The sequence below is a fragment of the Alligator mississippiensis genome, chromosome 5, assembly GCF_030867095.1.
Source record: "Alligator mississippiensis isolate rAllMis1 chromosome 5, rAllMis1, whole genome shotgun sequence".
Lineage (NCBI taxonomy): Eukaryota > Metazoa > Chordata > Crocodylia > Alligatoridae > Alligator > Alligator mississippiensis.
This window is the reverse complement of record NC_081828.1, coordinates 75,172,394-75,188,898: the sequence shown is the minus strand read 5'-3', so window position 1 is coordinate 75,188,898 and position 16,505 is coordinate 75,172,394. Positions and strand designations below refer to the sequence as shown.

The 16,505-nt window shown below is 55.8% G+C and overlaps 1 protein-coding gene across 1 annotated transcript; it reads left to right on the top strand.

Moving 5' to 3' along the window:
* The first annotated feature begins 14,258 nt into the window (after positions 1-14,258).
* On the top strand, positions 14,259-16,158 carry LOC102574679 (urotensin-2 receptor). Its single transcript, XM_006266545.4, has 2 exons — positions 14,259-15,374; positions 15,935-16,158. Exon 1 carries the CDS (start codon positions 14,355-14,357, stop codon positions 15,342-15,344), a length of 990 nt encoding a protein of 329 aa, XP_006266607.4. The 5' UTR covers positions 14,259-14,354; the 3' UTR covers positions 15,345-15,374; positions 15,935-16,158.
* Positions 16,159-16,505: the final 347 nt, after the last annotated feature.

Below are 16,505 nucleotides of genomic sequence, written 5' to 3'. Positions count from 1 at the left end.
TTTGTAGTGGCAGCCCGCATGCTCCACAACATCTATGAGACCCACAGAGAGGTTTTCAGGGACTCATGGGCTGAAGAAGAGGGACAGGCAGTGGCCTGACAGATGTGGCCAGGCAGTGCAGGGACTAAGGAGATTGACTTTTATTAGTAAAAGTTTAGGATTGTGAATCCAAAAAAGCTGACAAAGCCGGTAGAGAAATACATAGTGTCATAACCCAATGATTTTTAGTGCCTCTGTACATTGGAATTTTCCTGCCACATGGAGCTTTCTTTGCACAGTGGATTTCTCAGCTGCAGAGACAAAACCCCGGTGCAAAAGAGTTCCCGCCACACGTATGCAAATTAGTGTCCCACTATTGGTCAATTCTAAATTATTCCTACGTGGCAGCTGGCAATTGGCTCGCTAGCCATATAAAAGGTTAGAGCAGTCTCCGCCAAGTTGGAGGACTCCACAACCATCTCATGGGGAACTCTAAGCGCGCTGTGGAGCCTAGCAAACTCCGCGTGTGTCTTGGAGGAGGACATAAAGGCCTGATCAGCTTTTAGCCACTCCCCGTCATAGTGGAAAATTTGACGTACCCCCGTGTAAAGCACTCGTGGAGTCGTACATCGACCACTCATCTCGGTTCGGTTAGGTTCAGAAGAGATCTCATTTGTGTTTGTTTGCGTGCAACTGCAACTCAAGCAAGTTTCCTTCCTGCACTGTGACCATCGGCAGTGTAAGTAAAGCTCTCTTTGTAAAACCAATATGCTTCCGTGCCTAACTCTACTCCGTCGTGGAAAAACCCCACCTGACGGTCCGAGCTACTGACTGTAGCCTTAGACCGCTCTCGGTCCCGACACATAGCACCCGAGCGAGGGACTAACATTAGAGGGATGGGGGTGAGGAGGGGAACACAACTAGGTTACAGGAGATACAATGTTAGCCAACTAAGGGGGCGGGCGGGGAAGGGGAGGCAGGGGGTTCACGATGCTGAGAGAAAAAGAGGATAGACACACACAAACCCATTACAATGGTCTGCAATGGTGGAAGAAGTGGTTCGAAGAAAAAAGTGTCTCAGTCCATATAGAGTCTCATCGCGGTGGTCCTCTTCGGGTGGAGCAGGGTCATCTGTTGATGAAGAATCCTCTCAAAGTGAAGTCCATCTGGTGCAGAGTGGGGGTTCAGGCGGTCCCCTCTGGGTCCGGTCCGGTGGCAATTCGTCTGGTGGGGTCGGTGTACTGGCGGTGGCCCACGATGTGTTCCATGTAGATGTCACGGGACCAACGGATGGTGTCGGACACCATGAGGCAGTGCATCAGCTTGGCATAGCGACGGGAGACGCGACGGGCACACAGGACACTCTTGTTGCTGGGGTCCCACAATGAGCGTGTTGACCGTCACGTTGTAGCCGTGGCCCCTCAGGATGTCAGTCAGTGGGGCATACTTCTTCTTGTGAGCCTGGGCGTCGGTGAAGGCTTGGCGCCGGTTCTAAAAGGGGATGGTAACGTCCATGATCACGACCTTCTTGGCCTCCTCGTTGGTGATGACGATGTCAGGATGCATCTGGCTCTCGCAGCCTGGGACAGTGCGGTTCACAGAGACCTCCCCCGCTGCAACCGGGATGGCCCTTACTAGGTGGTCCTGGACAGCGTTGTGGCGGAGCTGCCAGGCCCTGGCGTGCGGCTTGCAGCTGCACAGCACATGGGGGAGGGTCTCTGCTGCATAGCCACACCGTCGGCACCTCTTGTCCCGGTGGCCGAAGCGAACGGCCCCGTTCAGAGGCAGGCAGTAGAGGCGGGCGCGGTGGAGGAAGCGCCAGTCCGCGAAGCGCGTGAAGCTCCCGCTGGGCATGAAGTGGTTGCTGGAGTCCCACTTCGAAGTCACGTTGAAGACCTTGCCCTGGTCGGGTTTGGCCCTCAGGTCGCCAGCATACTTGTTTTGGACGGCGTCCTTCAGGAACCTCCCCACAAAGTTCCTCGTGCAGGGCGTCACTGTCACAGGGTCGGCGTGTGGGGCTGGTTGCAAGGAGACTCTCAGCTCCCGGCGCTCCTCGGTCCAGGTCCAGGCGCAGCTGATGCGTTTCCTGAGGTGGCGCGTGGTGTTGCGGGCTCGGCTCCACAGTGAGGCACAGTCCCCGCCATCTCTGCTGAACTCGCCCTCCAGCAAGCCACTGAGAAAGGTGGCCAAGTCACTTCCAGTCGGCTGCCTCCTGATCCTCTTGCGGGCAGTCTCCTCGAGAGCGCTGGCGGCGATGGTACGTACCGTTGCGTCCAGGCAGGTCAGGAGGCAGAAGGCGTGGGTGACCACCGCGATGTCGCAGAGGTCTCCCATGCAGGGTACGTTGGCACCTCCCTGCCAGTAGGGAATGTGCAGGACCTTGTTGCTGGCCCTTAGCACCAGGTGCAGCCACCTCTTGAATAGCCACTGGATCTCGGCGTCCGCCTTCTTGAGGGGGGTCTTGGCGACCACCGAGCCTCTCAAGATGAATGCAACGCGGGGAATGAGGAAGGTGTTCACTGCATCTATCTTCTGCCAGGGGGCCAGCAGGGACGAGAAGCTGAACAAGCGGCACTTGTGCAAGACTCCCTGGCAGCACATATAGCTGACAGCAACTAGCAGTGGTCTTTCTTTTCAGTACAATAAATTGTTCTGCAATTTCAACTAAACATCTGTGTCTTTCTTCAGGGGTGTATGGTGTAGTGGACAGGGAGTAGAGGGGAGTGAGGGCTAGGTGGACTGGAGCAGGGGGTTGCTTCTTTGGAGGCTGGCATTGTTGGGGAGGGTTGGCGGGGGGGTGCTCATTACACACCAGCACCTACTGTCCTGTGGATAGAAAAGTTAAGTATACCTGTCCCTGTCGGGAGCGGGGGGGGCGCGCTGGGCAGCGGGAAAGGGGTGTGGATGGGAGGCGATTGAGCGGCCTGAAGTGGGGTGGGGGGCATATTATACCCCAAGCCCAACAACAACTCACCATTTCAAAAAACAATTTCACAGCATACCTCTAAAAGACGTTTGCAGCATCATTGATGTGTCCCCATGGAAACTGTTCCAAGCCCTGGCAGCTCGGGAATGCTGGGAAATGTCATGCAAGACCAGAAAAGCTCGTCTTCCACCATCAGTTGCAATATCACCCAACCAGGGCAGCAACACCCACAAACACCCACCCACCCACAATTCTCAGCCCTGTACACTTAAAAAACTCACCACCACCACCCCGCCGCCCCCACCGCTGCCGGCTTCTCCAGTCACTTCCTGTCCCCCTCGCCCACACTGCCACTGGCTTCTTTGGCCACTTGCTACCCACCTGCCCCCTCCTCAACCCCTGCCACTACTGCCACCGCTGCCAGCTTCTTTGCGTCAGAGAGTCTCAAAGCTATATCTTTCAGAGGCCCCCAAAAATTGTGGGCCAGCCCTGACTGTGGGCATCTCTGGCCCAAGTGACAGGGTTTTGGGGTGAGGAGGCTGTGTGCAAGGGTGGGATTAGCAAGAGACTCCTGGCAGGACAGGGGGCAGGGGCAGTGAAGGCTGGTTTACACGCACCTCCTGCTGTAATTCATCAGGAAAAATAGTACTGGGGGGTAGATTGGTATTTGGCTACCCCTGCTGGAATCTGCAGGGAATGACACACAAGACTTAATGTGCTCAAAAGAGTGTCATACAAACACAAATGCACTGCACCGCAATAACCCGGGTTAAAATTTTTCAGGCGCGGGAAATTAACAAAGATCAAACGACATGTCACCTACAAGTGCCCCTAGTCGTAGTGAATCTGTTTCTGTTTCAGCAGAGTCCACTGTGAAGGAACCCTGGTCTCAGTAGGTCTGTTTGTGGGCAGAGCTTCTCAGCATTAGGCTATATGTGTTTCTTGTTTTCCTGTTCATGAGCCTCATTTCCTGCCCAGCTCTGGCTGCAACATCAAGTGTCCAGGCACCGTTGTGGGCTCCATCGCCATGAGTTACATTCTGGTCTTCATTCTTATTACCTGTGAGTACACTACTTTTGTCCGTTATTTTCCATGCCCTCCCCTCTCCCTACTATTCACAACCCTCCCCCTTCCACACTGTTCCCCAGACCCAGCCCTCCCCTGCCAACACAACACTTATCCCTACAGCCCATAAATGTAAACTACCCTCCCCACCGCACACACACACAGACCAGCTCCAGTTCTGCCTGTGGGAATCTCCCTGCCCCACCCAAGTTCTCATTCCAGACCTCTTCACTCTGTAAACCTGGGGGGCTCCTGTCCTTCCCCAAGCCTGTGCCTTGGACTTCATCATGGGGCTTCCTCCTCTCTCCCAGGGCCCCCAGCAATGTCAGAGGGCCAGTGTAGCCATGTCTGCTGCCCTGCTGCCCCTGCCAGTCGCATAACATTCTTGGAACCTGGGAAGCCATCTTCCCCAAAAGGCTTGAAACAACCTCATTACAGGTGCCCTGAGGACCCGCTCCCCCATGGCCACTGCAGCACGTGAGTGACAATGGGGCAGCAGCCCTGGATGGTGGGTGGGGGCTTGAAGGACAATGAATACTTGCTCCCTCCCCACTTGGAAATCCATGCAACAGCTAGAAGCTCTCTGCAGTGCATTGGGGGTCCAAGGGAAAGGATTCCCTGCATGTTGGGGGTGGCAGAGGTATGATCCCAACCCAGAGGGAGGGGAGCAGAAGGGAGAGCCATACCCCCAGAACTGGGGTGAGCTGTGTGTAGGTTGTCTGTAAATGATTACTCTCCTGACTCCAGACAGGGCCTCCATCTCAGTGGCCCCAGCAGGAGCAGTGGTGCCCCCCGGAAGCAGAGTCACCATTCATTGTCACTGCCAAGTGCACTGCAGCCGGTTGTTCCTCTACAGAGATGGGGTCGCCATCCCAGTGCAGCACGCTGAGGCACAGGGTTCCGGGGCCACCTTCATCATTGCCAGCACAGGACACAGGGGCACCAGCACATACACATGCAGGTACCTGAGCATAAACCAGCATCCCCGGTGGTCAGATCCCAGCCGGCCCGTCCACCTGCAAGTGGGAGGTAAGCACTCTCCACACAGAACAACACTGAGGGTGGGGGATGCATCAGAACTGGGAGTTCTCACCAGATTCTGAGATACAGCCACCTTTATCATAAGGCATATTGGGGTTATCCAGGGATCTTTTGTACCAAAGAGCATGGTGATGCTCAGCTCCTGTCACCACCCTAGTACCAGCTGGAGCTGTACTGCCTGGGTGGCTGGTCTAGCACTGTTCAGGTGCCATGTTTATGCCTTGTCTTCCTACAGAAGCCAAACCAGACCTCAGGCCCACTGGGCCACACCGAGCCCAAGAACCCATCCCACCGCTCAATCCCACCAAAGAAACTAGCTCCAGCCCACAGACACGTAAGCAACCCTGGAAACCATGGCAGTGTGCCAGACCCAATCTCAAAAACCAGGAGCTCCAGCTCCTAGCAGCACCCCAGTACCAGCTGGATCTGCACCACCTGGGTGGCTGGCCCAGCACGGTTAAGTGTCATGTTTATGCCTTGTCTTCCTACAGAAGCTAGGTCAGGTCCCAGGCCCACTGGGCCACACCGAGGCCAAGAATCCATCCCACCACTGGTCCAAACACACAGCCCCAGTCCCCCCAAGGAACCCAGCTCCAGCTCACAATCATGTAAGTGACCCTGTAAATCATGGCACTGGGCCAGATCTTATTTCCCAAGGGAGTGTGGCCCAAGGGAGGAGGCAACCTTTGTGGTCAACCAGAGTCAGCCCAAGTACAGTAGGGCCAAAGCCAGATACTGGTCTCAGCTCCTTGCCTGTGGGTAGCGTTCCATCCACCTCTTGCACCACCCTCTGCGATGTAAGTGCTCACTGACACGTCTGTCCCTCATTTTAGTCACCTCTGCTGCCCCCAAACGTGGACACCAGAATTTCACCCAGGGGAACACCATCCGCCTGTGTCTGGGTGCTGGGGTCATGTTGCTCATGTCATTCATCGTGGCTACAGCTTGTAACAAGGAAAGATGACCATGGTGGACAAGCGACCAGCTGGCTACAGGAGAAGGGGTTGCACACCAGATTGACTTCTATTTACCCCAGATATGCCCCACTGCAGGGAGCTAGTGGTGAAATCCCAGTGCCCCACTCCTCTTCACTCCACTGAACATATTGACTATGCTAAATTGTTAATTAGTGGGTTGAAGTGGGCTACTGATTATCAAGGGCTTCCTGAATCTGTTTGTCATCTCATTTTTCCTTCCCTCATCAATATACCCTGTTATAGTTCAATATTGCTTGTGAGTGCAGAAGTTTTGTTCACATTGGAACACACAGGCAGAAAGTATTTCCCCAGGTTTTTGGGTAAAGGCTCAAGACAAGAAAATCAATTTGTGTAAAACCCCTAAATTAAACTTAGCCCTTGTTACTGCCATCTAGTGCCTGGCAGAAGGGTTTACACGTGGACTGGATAGCATGACATCTGTCCCTTGATGTGCCAGTATGGAACACAAGGGTTACTGCCAGTCAACATGGCCTAATGGCAAACAATTCTTGTCGATAGACTTGGGATCATTTTTGAATGAGATGATAGGCCTGGAGGGTAAAAGGAAACTGTGTTGAATTCTTGTACTCAGGTTTCTGTAAGAGCTGATACCATACTCTGCTCTGATAAAAAGCTAGCACTGCACACAGCTACCAGAGCTCACTGGAAATGAATTAAAACATGATGACATGATAGATCACAGAAAGTCATTACAGTAGGGAACTGTTTTTAGGAGGAGTGGGCATTCCCTCAGGGGTTGTTCTTAGCATAAGACCAAGCAAGATTGTTACCAAAGAACAGAAAAAAATACAAACTCCTTTTCATAGATTCATAGATTGTTAGGGGCTGGAAGGGACCTTGCAGATCATCGGGTCCTGCCCCCCCGCTCTAGGCAGGAAGACAACTGGGGTTAGGTGACCCCAGCGAGGGTCTCCTCTTGAAAACCTCCAGGGTAGATGACTGTACCACCTCTGGAAGGAGTTTATTCCAGTCTGGACACCCTGACTGTGAAGGAGCGTTTCCTGGTATTAAACCTGAAGCAGCCTTCCAGGAGTTTGTACCCATTGGTCCTGGTCTTGCCCGGGGGTGAACTAGTGAGCAGTTGTTCACCGAGCTCCCAATGAACTCCTCTGATATAGCAATAAGCTCCTATCAAGTCCCCTCTCAACCTTCTCTTCTTTAAGTTAAAGAGGCCCAGGTCCCTCAGCCTTTCCTGGTATGGCTTGCCTCACAAGTCCCTGATCATACAGTTGGCTCTTTTCTGGACCTTCTCAAGTTTTTCCACATCCTTATTGAAGTGCGGCACCCAGAACTGGACGCAGTACTCCAACTGCAGTCTCACCAGTGCTGAGTACAGCAGGAGTATCACTTCTTTAGATTTACATGAGATGCATCAGTTGATGCATGCCAGCATGTTATTTACCCTGCTGACCACCGCCTCGCACTGACAGCTTATATTCATACAATGGTCAATCATTACCCCTAAGCCCCTTTCAGCCGTGGGCACCTTTTGAACTTGTGCAGAGGATGAAGCCTTGTGTGAAAGAGAAGGCTCTGGTAGAGAGAGAGTGAGGCTTCCCCAGACCACACAGCCCATGCAGGATTCTCTGTCATGCAGCAGAGTATGCGCCAGACTTTCCAGGGGAGGTGCATGTTCTGTGGAACAGAGGCTCCCAAATGCATTGGCCCTAAGACCCACGGCCATGCTACAGCAGGGAAGAAGAGCAGGGGAGCATCACTGGGTCCAGGGAGGTAGAGTTACCAATAGCCCCAGCACAGAATTCCACAGAGACAGCCTATGGTGAAAGGCTGAAGGAGCCACTTCCATCTAATAATCCCTAGAAAGGCACCTGGGCCATGGCCTGTGGCTCCCTGAACCAGCTGGGGCATTTTAGGGGCACAAGACCCTATAGTCCCTGCCTAGCTAGGAGTTGATAGGGAGAACCCCATTCCCCTCAAAGCCAGGAGCACTGCTCGGTAGGAAGTCTCAGCACCCAGGACAGGTGTCTCCCCACAGGAGCAGGATCACTGGGCTGGAGGCACCTGAACCCCTGCATGGACCTCAGTGGGAAGGTCTCACATCCACGCTGGAGGGGAGTCCTAACTAGGAGAAGTAGCTGGAGCAGGGGTGGGGCATTGCAGCCGGCTGGATCTGAGGCCCTGCTGGCCTTCATATCACTGAACCAGGAGCAGGGGAGGGAGGGAGAGAGGGGGAAGAAGCAAATCCCTGTCCTTGCCCCCAGGAGGCCTCCCAGCTTCACAGAGACCTTCTCTTCCAGGCTCAGAAGCCTTAACTTCAGCGGCTCCCTGAAATCCTCTTTCATCAGCTGCTAATACATCAGTGCTTGTACTTTTCCAACTCACGCTGCTAGCTAGCCAAGCAGTAACCACAGACCTGCCCATAGCCTTTCACTTCCTGGTGACTGATGCCATAAAACACACACATGTGCGCGCGCGCACACGCACACATACATACACACACAAACATCCTCTGCCTCAGGTCTGTCCAGCCAAGTCCTGCATGCCTCAAACCATGGCCACAGACCAAAGCAGGGGAAAGGGGCACACAAGGGCAGGCTTCCTGACAGGGCCAGGTACCTGTGGCCCCTGGGAGCAAGTATCAGAGGGCTGTGACAGCCCCCATCCCAAGCACAGACACTGATTTGAACCACAGTGAACAGGATCACCTAGAGCCAGGATGGGGGGAACCCCAGGATGAGTGGGGGGGTGCTATTCCTGCAGCAGTGGAAGGAGGTGAGGTCTCCAACTGCTTCCATCACTGACCTTTGTAAAATAATCAATATTAGACTCATAGCATCAACCCAGGGGATTGCCCCAGAACTGGGCCGGCAAGTGAAGTGTCCCTCAGACCTCCAGGGCTCCCAACTGCTCTAGCCCCAGACCCCTACACATGTGCACAGCTGTTTCCCACAGTCGCCCCAGTCCTTCCCCCCCCCCGCCCCCCGACTTACCAGCCAATCCCTCCTTGGCAAACACAACCCCCTCCCACTCTCAGTACAGATCAAAGTCGTCCCCCCCACTCCCTGCCCAACCTGTGCCCCACAGCCCCCTCCCACCCTTCACAACCAGGTGGCAAAATAAACGTTGCTGGGAACAAGGCCCCTTCTCATGTTCACGGGGCCCTGTGGCGTGGGCAGCTCGGGGGCAGAGGAACAGGATGCGGATGGGAGAGGGAACCTCCAAGGGTCTCCACCGGGCTCGGACACCTGGGTTCGATCCAGTGCTTGGAGGGGAGCGTGGCCTGGGGGTTTAGAGCAGAGGGGCTGGGAACCTGGGTGCCTGGGTTTTCTCCCTGCTCCAGGAGTTGGATATGGGATCAGTCCGAGACCCCTTATTTAGCTTATGGCAGGGATGAGGCTCCCAGCAGCTGCCGTTGGCCTCAGAAGGTTTATTTTTCCAGCAGCTGGGCCAGGTCCTGGCTCTGGGCACTGGCAGGCCCTCCCACGGGCCTGGCCTGCAATCGCCACAGGACAGCCAAGGCAGCTGGGAGTGGGGCCCAGACACACTGTGCCCTCAGCTGTCACACCCCAGAAGGCTGACAGACAGCACAGGACAGAGGCAGCAGGGACCAGGGGGGAAGTGCAGGGACCCAATAGAGAGCAAGGAGCCCACGAGGCAACCTGACCAATTGGCCCTCACCTAATCAATCTCTCACCAAGCCCAGCCACAGCCTCATGGGCAGCTCTCCTGGGCTGTGGCACACCACCAGACATGGAGAAAGGATCCAGGCTCTCAGCCCCACTATCCCAGAGCTTGGGGAAGACCCATTCCCACCCCCAAGCTTTAAAAGGCTGGTGCACTCTGCCTGCCGGGGAGGGTCAAGGGTTACACAAATGCGGGAGCTGTAAACTGTCAGCTGTTTGTCTTGGCAGGGCCCAGCTGCCCTCTGGATCCACTGTGCTGCACATCACCCTCAGGCCATCCCCTGCTGCTCTGTGTGTGTGCGTGTGTGCGCACGCGCGTGTGTATGTGTGTGTTCCAAGTGTGTGGTTTAAGCCGGTGTGTGTGTGTGTGTGTGTGTGTGTGTGTGTGTGTGAATGCGCCAGGCATGTGTGCATGTTCCGGTCTCTGTGGTCTGTTTCATCTCAGTGGGATATTTACCGAAAATTGCACACAGCATTTTGCCTGGCTGGCAGCCCCCACACTGCTCAGGATGAGCTGGGCGAAGAAAGAAAGCTCTCTGGAGACCCTGGGCAGAGAGAGAGTGTCATGAGGGTGCCACTGAGGGAGCAGGGGTGGGTAGGGAGTTCTTTCCTCTCCTTTCCTGCACAACCCTACTCCACATAGATTCATAGAAGTAGGGTCAGAAGGGACCTTGTAAATCATCAAGTTCGACCCCCTGCCCCGGGCAGGAGAGAAAACAGGGCTCAAATGACCCCAGCCAGGTAGACATCAAGCCTCCTCTTAAAGACGCCCAGGGTAGGAACCATCACCACTTCCCTTGGAAGTTGGTTCCAGATCCTGGCCGGCTGCCCTGACTGTGAAGTAGTGCCTTCAGATGTCTAGTCTAAACCTACTCTCTAACAACTTGTGGCTGTTATTCCTTGTTACCCCAGGGGGCAATGGGGGAACAGGGTCTCTCCCAAACCCGGCTGGTCCCCCCTAGTGAATTTATAGATGGCCACCAGGTCCTCCCTCAGCCTTCTCTTGCAAAGGCTGAACAGGTTCAGGTCTCATAGCCTCTCTTTGTAGGGTCTGCCCTGCTGTACCCGGATCATGTGGGTGGCCCTCCTCTGGACCCTCTTAATGCTGTCGACATCCTTCCTGAAGTGCGGCGCCCAGAACTGAACGCAGTACTCCAGCTGCAGCTTGACCAGTGTCACATAAAGGGGAAGGATCACCTCCTTGGACCTGCTGGGGATGCATCTGTGGATGCATGACAAGGTACGGTTAGCCCTACTGACCATGACCTCTCGTTGTCGGCCCATGTTCATCTTGAAGTCAATAATGACTCCAAGATCTCTTTCTGCCACCATGCTCTTGAGAAGGGAGTTTCCCAGCTTATAAGTGTGCTGCTGGTTCCTACTGCCCAAGTGCAGCACCCTGCACTTGTCAGTATTGAAACTCATCCTATTTTCATTAGCCCACCCCTGTAACCAGTCCAGGTCCTGCTGTAATCTGTTCTTCCCTACTAGTGTGCCCACCTCACCCCAAATCTTGGTATCATCAGCAAATTTAAACAGGCTGCTTTTTACCCCGTCGTCCAAGTCACTAACAAAGAAATTGAACAGTGCGGGCCCAAGGACCGAGCCCTGGGGGACTCCACTGCCCACTTCCATCCAGGACAAAAAAGACCTGTCCACCACTACCCTCTGAGTATGACCCTTCAGCCAATTTGCAATCTATCTGACTGTATAGGCATCAATGCCACAGTCACCTAGTTTTTTTATGAGAATGGGGTGTGAGATAGTGTCAAAGGCCTTGCAGAAGTCCAGAAAGACTACATCCACCGTGACACCTGCATCCAATGCTTTTGTGACCTGATCGTAGAAGGCAATCAGGTTGGTCTGACAGGACCTTCCCCTAATGAAACCATGCTGGTTGCCCTTAAGCATCATTCCTGCTGCTGGCCCATCACAGATGTGCTCCTTGATGATCTTCTCAAAGAGTTTCCCTAGGATTGAAGTAAGACTAATGGGCCTATAGTTGCCCAGGTCCTCCCTCTTCCCTTTTTTGAAGATGGGAACCACGTTGGCTTTCTTCCAGTCATCTGGCACCTGGCCAGAGCACCATGAGTGCTCATAATGCCGTGCCAGGGGCCCCGCAATAACCCCTGCCAATTCCCTCAACACCCTAGGGTGGAGAGCATTTGGACCTGCTGATTAGAACATGTCCAGCTCCTCCAGAAGCTCTCTAACCCGGTCCTCCCTGACCTTAGGCCTGGCGGCGTTTCTCCTGAGTCCATCTGGAATCTTAGTTGGGGAGTCACGGTCCCTGCACAAGAAAATGGAGGCGAAGAATTTGTTAAAGAGGTCTGCTTTCTCCTCTGGTGCAACCACCAGATTGCCAAGCAGGCAATCCACCCGGCATCCAGCTGGTTCCTTGGGCTCCCAGGATGTGCCAGCTCCCTGGACCAGCTGTATGTCTAGCCCTACACCCCTGGGGCAAGCAGAGCCCCAGGCACAAGCCTAGGAGGAACCCTGGCATCTGAGTGCAGACCCTCATGACCCTCCACTCTTGGAGTCCTGCTGGCTTCAGGAGGGTGCTATGGGGGTGCCATGCTTCATGGCCTGCTTTGTTCCTTCCTAGTCCTGTAAGTCTTGAATTTCACCCCCCGAAACATCCCTTCCTGAAACCCATTGGCGACATGTAGGGGGTGCACGCGTGAGATCAGCCATGCACCCCCTGGAAGTGCTAGCCACGAAACCAGAAGTGCACTTCCGGCTTTGCTGCTGGCTCAGCGATCAGCCCCTGGGCCCCCCCCCAGTTGGTGGTTGGCCACCACTGGGGGACCATCCCCCCCACCACCAGTTGGTGATCTGGTGTCCCCCCAGACTCAGGAGGCACCAGTCGCCCATGCTGAAACCTAGTCCAGGCAAGCCCAGTCTAGTGCCAGTAAGTCACCAGAATGGGGGGGCTGTTATGTCAGATGATGCCAAGGCTCAGAATCACCAGGATCAGGGCCTTGTCACAACAGGTGCTGCCTGGAACCAATGTCAGCAGGCATGGGCCCTGCCATGCTGGGTGCTACCATTTGCAATCAGGAGCAGACCTCTTCTGGCACTGGGCAATCCCCACCCTCGCTCTGTCTTTTGAGTGTGGGGCCAAGGGACCACCCCCCCCCAACCATATGGCATTCATAGCCAGTCTCTGTGGGGTGGCAGCTTGCACTGCATCCTGGGGACACTCAAATATAGGAGCCCCCCGTGCCATGGGGCTGTGCCCTCAGCAGTGCTACAGAGATGCAGGTGTGGCTTGGCACGTGGGGGAACAGCCCTCTTTGTCCTCGTGATGGGATCCCTGAGATTGAGGAGATATCCCCAAAGAGGTTATTTTTTTAGCAGGGCAGGTTCTTGGCAGGCCTTGCAGGCATCAGCAGGTGGACCTCCTTGCCAAGGGGTCCACTACAGTGTGGCAGGGGAGCTGGCCCAGATGGTGTTGGAGAAAGTCACTTGCAGAACCTGGCTGGGGCCCAAGATAGGAGGGGGGGTTGCAAAGGGGCCATGGACCCACACAACAGGCCCTGGGCTTGGGAATCATCAGGGAGCATTTATAACTGGGCTCCTCAGAAGCTACCATGGGTCAGAGGCAGCCCCCTCACCCTCACACTCTGTCTCTGCCCTGCAGCCCCATTTCTTTCATTCATTCTTGCTTTCAATCTGTTTGCCTGTCTCCTTCTGTCCATATTCTTTCTTTTCTCCATCCCACTCCTTCCGTGTCTTTACATCTCTGCCTCTATTTATTTGTCTCTCAACTGGCGTGAGTCCTCCAACCAGCAGGGTCACGCCAGCACATGGCTTGGCTTGACTTTCTTTCTTTATTTTCTTTTTTCTTCCCCTCCTCCCCCCACCCCCTACATCTGTCTGTCCATCCATCTATTTTCCCCCCTCTCCTGTGCCCAGTTCCCACCCCAGAGCGGGGTAAACAGGTGGCCTCCAACACAGGCAGGCTCAGCTGGAGCCAGAGCACCCCCCATGCGGGCCAGCCCCACATACCGACACTGGCAGGGTGCTGGGCTGTGGACAGAGGAGGATTCAGAGTCCAGACATACACGCAGACACCAGCCCTCGCTGGGGCTGCACACACACACGCCAGCCAGCGCGTCGCCAGACACCAACCCACCAGGCAGCAGGGAGGGGGCCGAGGCCCAGGCCCCCGGCACCACCTGGGGTTTGTAGAGCCGGACGGGGAGCGCGGGACGGGGCCGCAGATGCGGGGGTAAGAGAGAGAAAGGGTAGGGGTGGATGGGCACGGATGGACAAACGGACGAACAGAGTGAACACAGACAGACCAACCAACCGACAGACAGACAGAGGTAGTGTCTGGGGTAAGAAAGACCTACCGAGACAAAGGGGATACATGGGGAGATGGTAGACCAACACAAACAGACAGGGACAGGGAGTGTGGGGACAGATAGACCAACACAGACAAAGAGGGTGTATGGAAATAGCAAGCGTGTGCAGACACAGAGCGGGTATATGGGGAAAGATCAATAGAAAGGCAGACAGACAGGGCGTGTGTGCAGGCAGACAGACAGACGGCAGGGGTCTCTGGGGGCAGGTTACCTGGCATTGGTGGAATTTCTTTTTGTCTCCCTCTGCCAGAGCCCCAGCCCAGGGCAACATCCTGTCACTGCCACAGCCTCCCCAACACACTCTGCCACTCCCAACACCTCCTCCCCTGCCATGGGGACCCCCTCCAACCTGTCAGCCCCTTCCAATGGGTCACTGGAGGTGGGTGAGGCCCCAGGGGACTCAGGAGTGGGAGCGGCCACACTGGGGGCAGCACTAAGCCTTCTGTGTGCTGTGGGGGTGGCAGGGAATGTGTACACATTGGCCGTGGCACGAGCAGCAGGATCTTCACTGCACACCCATATCGTCAACCTGGCACTGGCTGACCTGCTGTACCTGGGCACTGCACCCTTCATTGTGCACACTGGCCTGGCGAAGGACTGGCAGTTCGGGGAAGCTGGCTGCCGCCTACTGCTGGGCCTGGATCTACTCACTATGCACGCCAGCAGCTTCCTACTTGCCCTCCTCAGCACTGAGCGCTACCAGGCTGTGGCCCAGCCTTTCCGTGCAGCCCACCGCTCCCACCAGTGCCGCTACGCCTTGGCTGCTGCCTCTTGGGCTGCTGCCACAGTGCTGGCACTGCCCATGATGCTCATGGTGCGCCTGGAGGAGAGGACAGGCACAAATGGGCGGACACGGTACCTGTGCACACCAGCCTGGCAAGAGGAGCACTACCGTGCCTACCTGACCGTGCTCTTCGGCACCAGCATGGTAGGCCCTGGCCTGGTCATTGGCTGCCTCTACGGGCGCCTGGCACGCACATACTGGCTCTCGCAGACTCGTGGTATGCTGGCTGGAGCAGGTGCCCGCCGAGCCCCCGAGCCCCGTGTTTTCCTGCTCATCCTGGCCATTGTACTGGCCTTCTGGGCCTGCTTCCTGCCCTTCTGGCTTTGGCAGCTGGTGCCACTGTACAGCCCGGGCACAGCCACCCAACTGCTGCCCACCACTGAGATCAGCATCAACCACTTGGTCACCTGCCTCACCTACAGCAACAGCTGCATCAACCCCTTCCTCTACACCCTGCTCACTCGCAGCTACCGCCAGCGCCGCCGGGCACAGGGCCTGAGGGGGCTACCACCACACCAGCCGGCCACCAGGGTCTGAGGGAGGAGCACACCCACTCACCAGCAGCAGGTATATATGGGCACAGCAGGGCAGAGGTGCTGCTGTGGGGAACAGGGCACTGCTGCAGGGGAGATCACAGCACAGGGGAAGTGGGGCATCCCCATTGTGGGAATGGTAGCACTTGGGGAGTGGGGCACTGCTATGGGGAAGCTCACTGCCCTGGAGTTCCACCTAGAATCAGCTTCAGTCTAGTCCTGGCATGGAGCACTGGCTGACTTTAGGGATGGTAGTGGGGCAGGGGCCATTCCCCTTCAGGGTAGCAAGACCAAATCGGGCCCCAGAGGGGTATTGGCTGGTTCAGGAAGGTGGGTATGGCAGGGGCCTTGTCTGTCTTGTGGGGGTGCCAGATTCAACCTGGCCCCTTCATATCCTGAGTCCTGCTGGTTCCCTGGTTTATGTACACCCTATGCTCCTTTACAGCTGCCCTCCACTTCAAGGGCAGGCTATGGGGGGCCAAAGGGGAGGAATTGGCATACTCACCTCCAGTGCCCCAGAAGCCCTTGTCCTGCTTCTCCCCCACACCCAACCCAGGGCCTCTCCCTTCCTTAGCCAGCCCTCTCTTCCCCCAGGAGCAGCACCATGGCCATGGATCCTTGCTACCCTTCCCAGCCAGAGCTGACCCAATCCAGCAAGTCACTCTCTCCACCCACAGGATGACGAGCCCTGAGCTAGAACTGGAAACACCACAAGCCTCACTAACAAGAAGCACAGCATCAGGCTGCCTGGTTTCTAGCCCTGTCTGGGAGGGCAGTGGGGTCTGATGGTTAGAGCAGCAGAGCCAGGACTCCACCCACGCCGAGTGTGTGCTCCCTGGCTGCAGCAAGCTGCTCATCGCCTCGTGTCCAAGTGGTGTCCAGGGCAACACTTGCCTGGCGCCAATAAAGTGTGTGACTGCAATTGTCTCCAGGGTGTCCCTGCCGTGTCCACATCCACCCCAGCCTGGGCACCAAGGCAGCTGCAGGGCACCTTAGGCAGGCATTGCCCAGGCTGTGAGGGTTTAGGGATCAGGATGGGAACTCTAGCTCCAGCGCTGGCTGGCTTGGTGGGTGGGAATGAGGCAGGGCCTTTCCCCTCTGGTCTTGCCCCTGGAAGTCAGGTCAGCTCTGGGAGTGGGGTCTGGTGGGTAAAGCACAGGGTTTG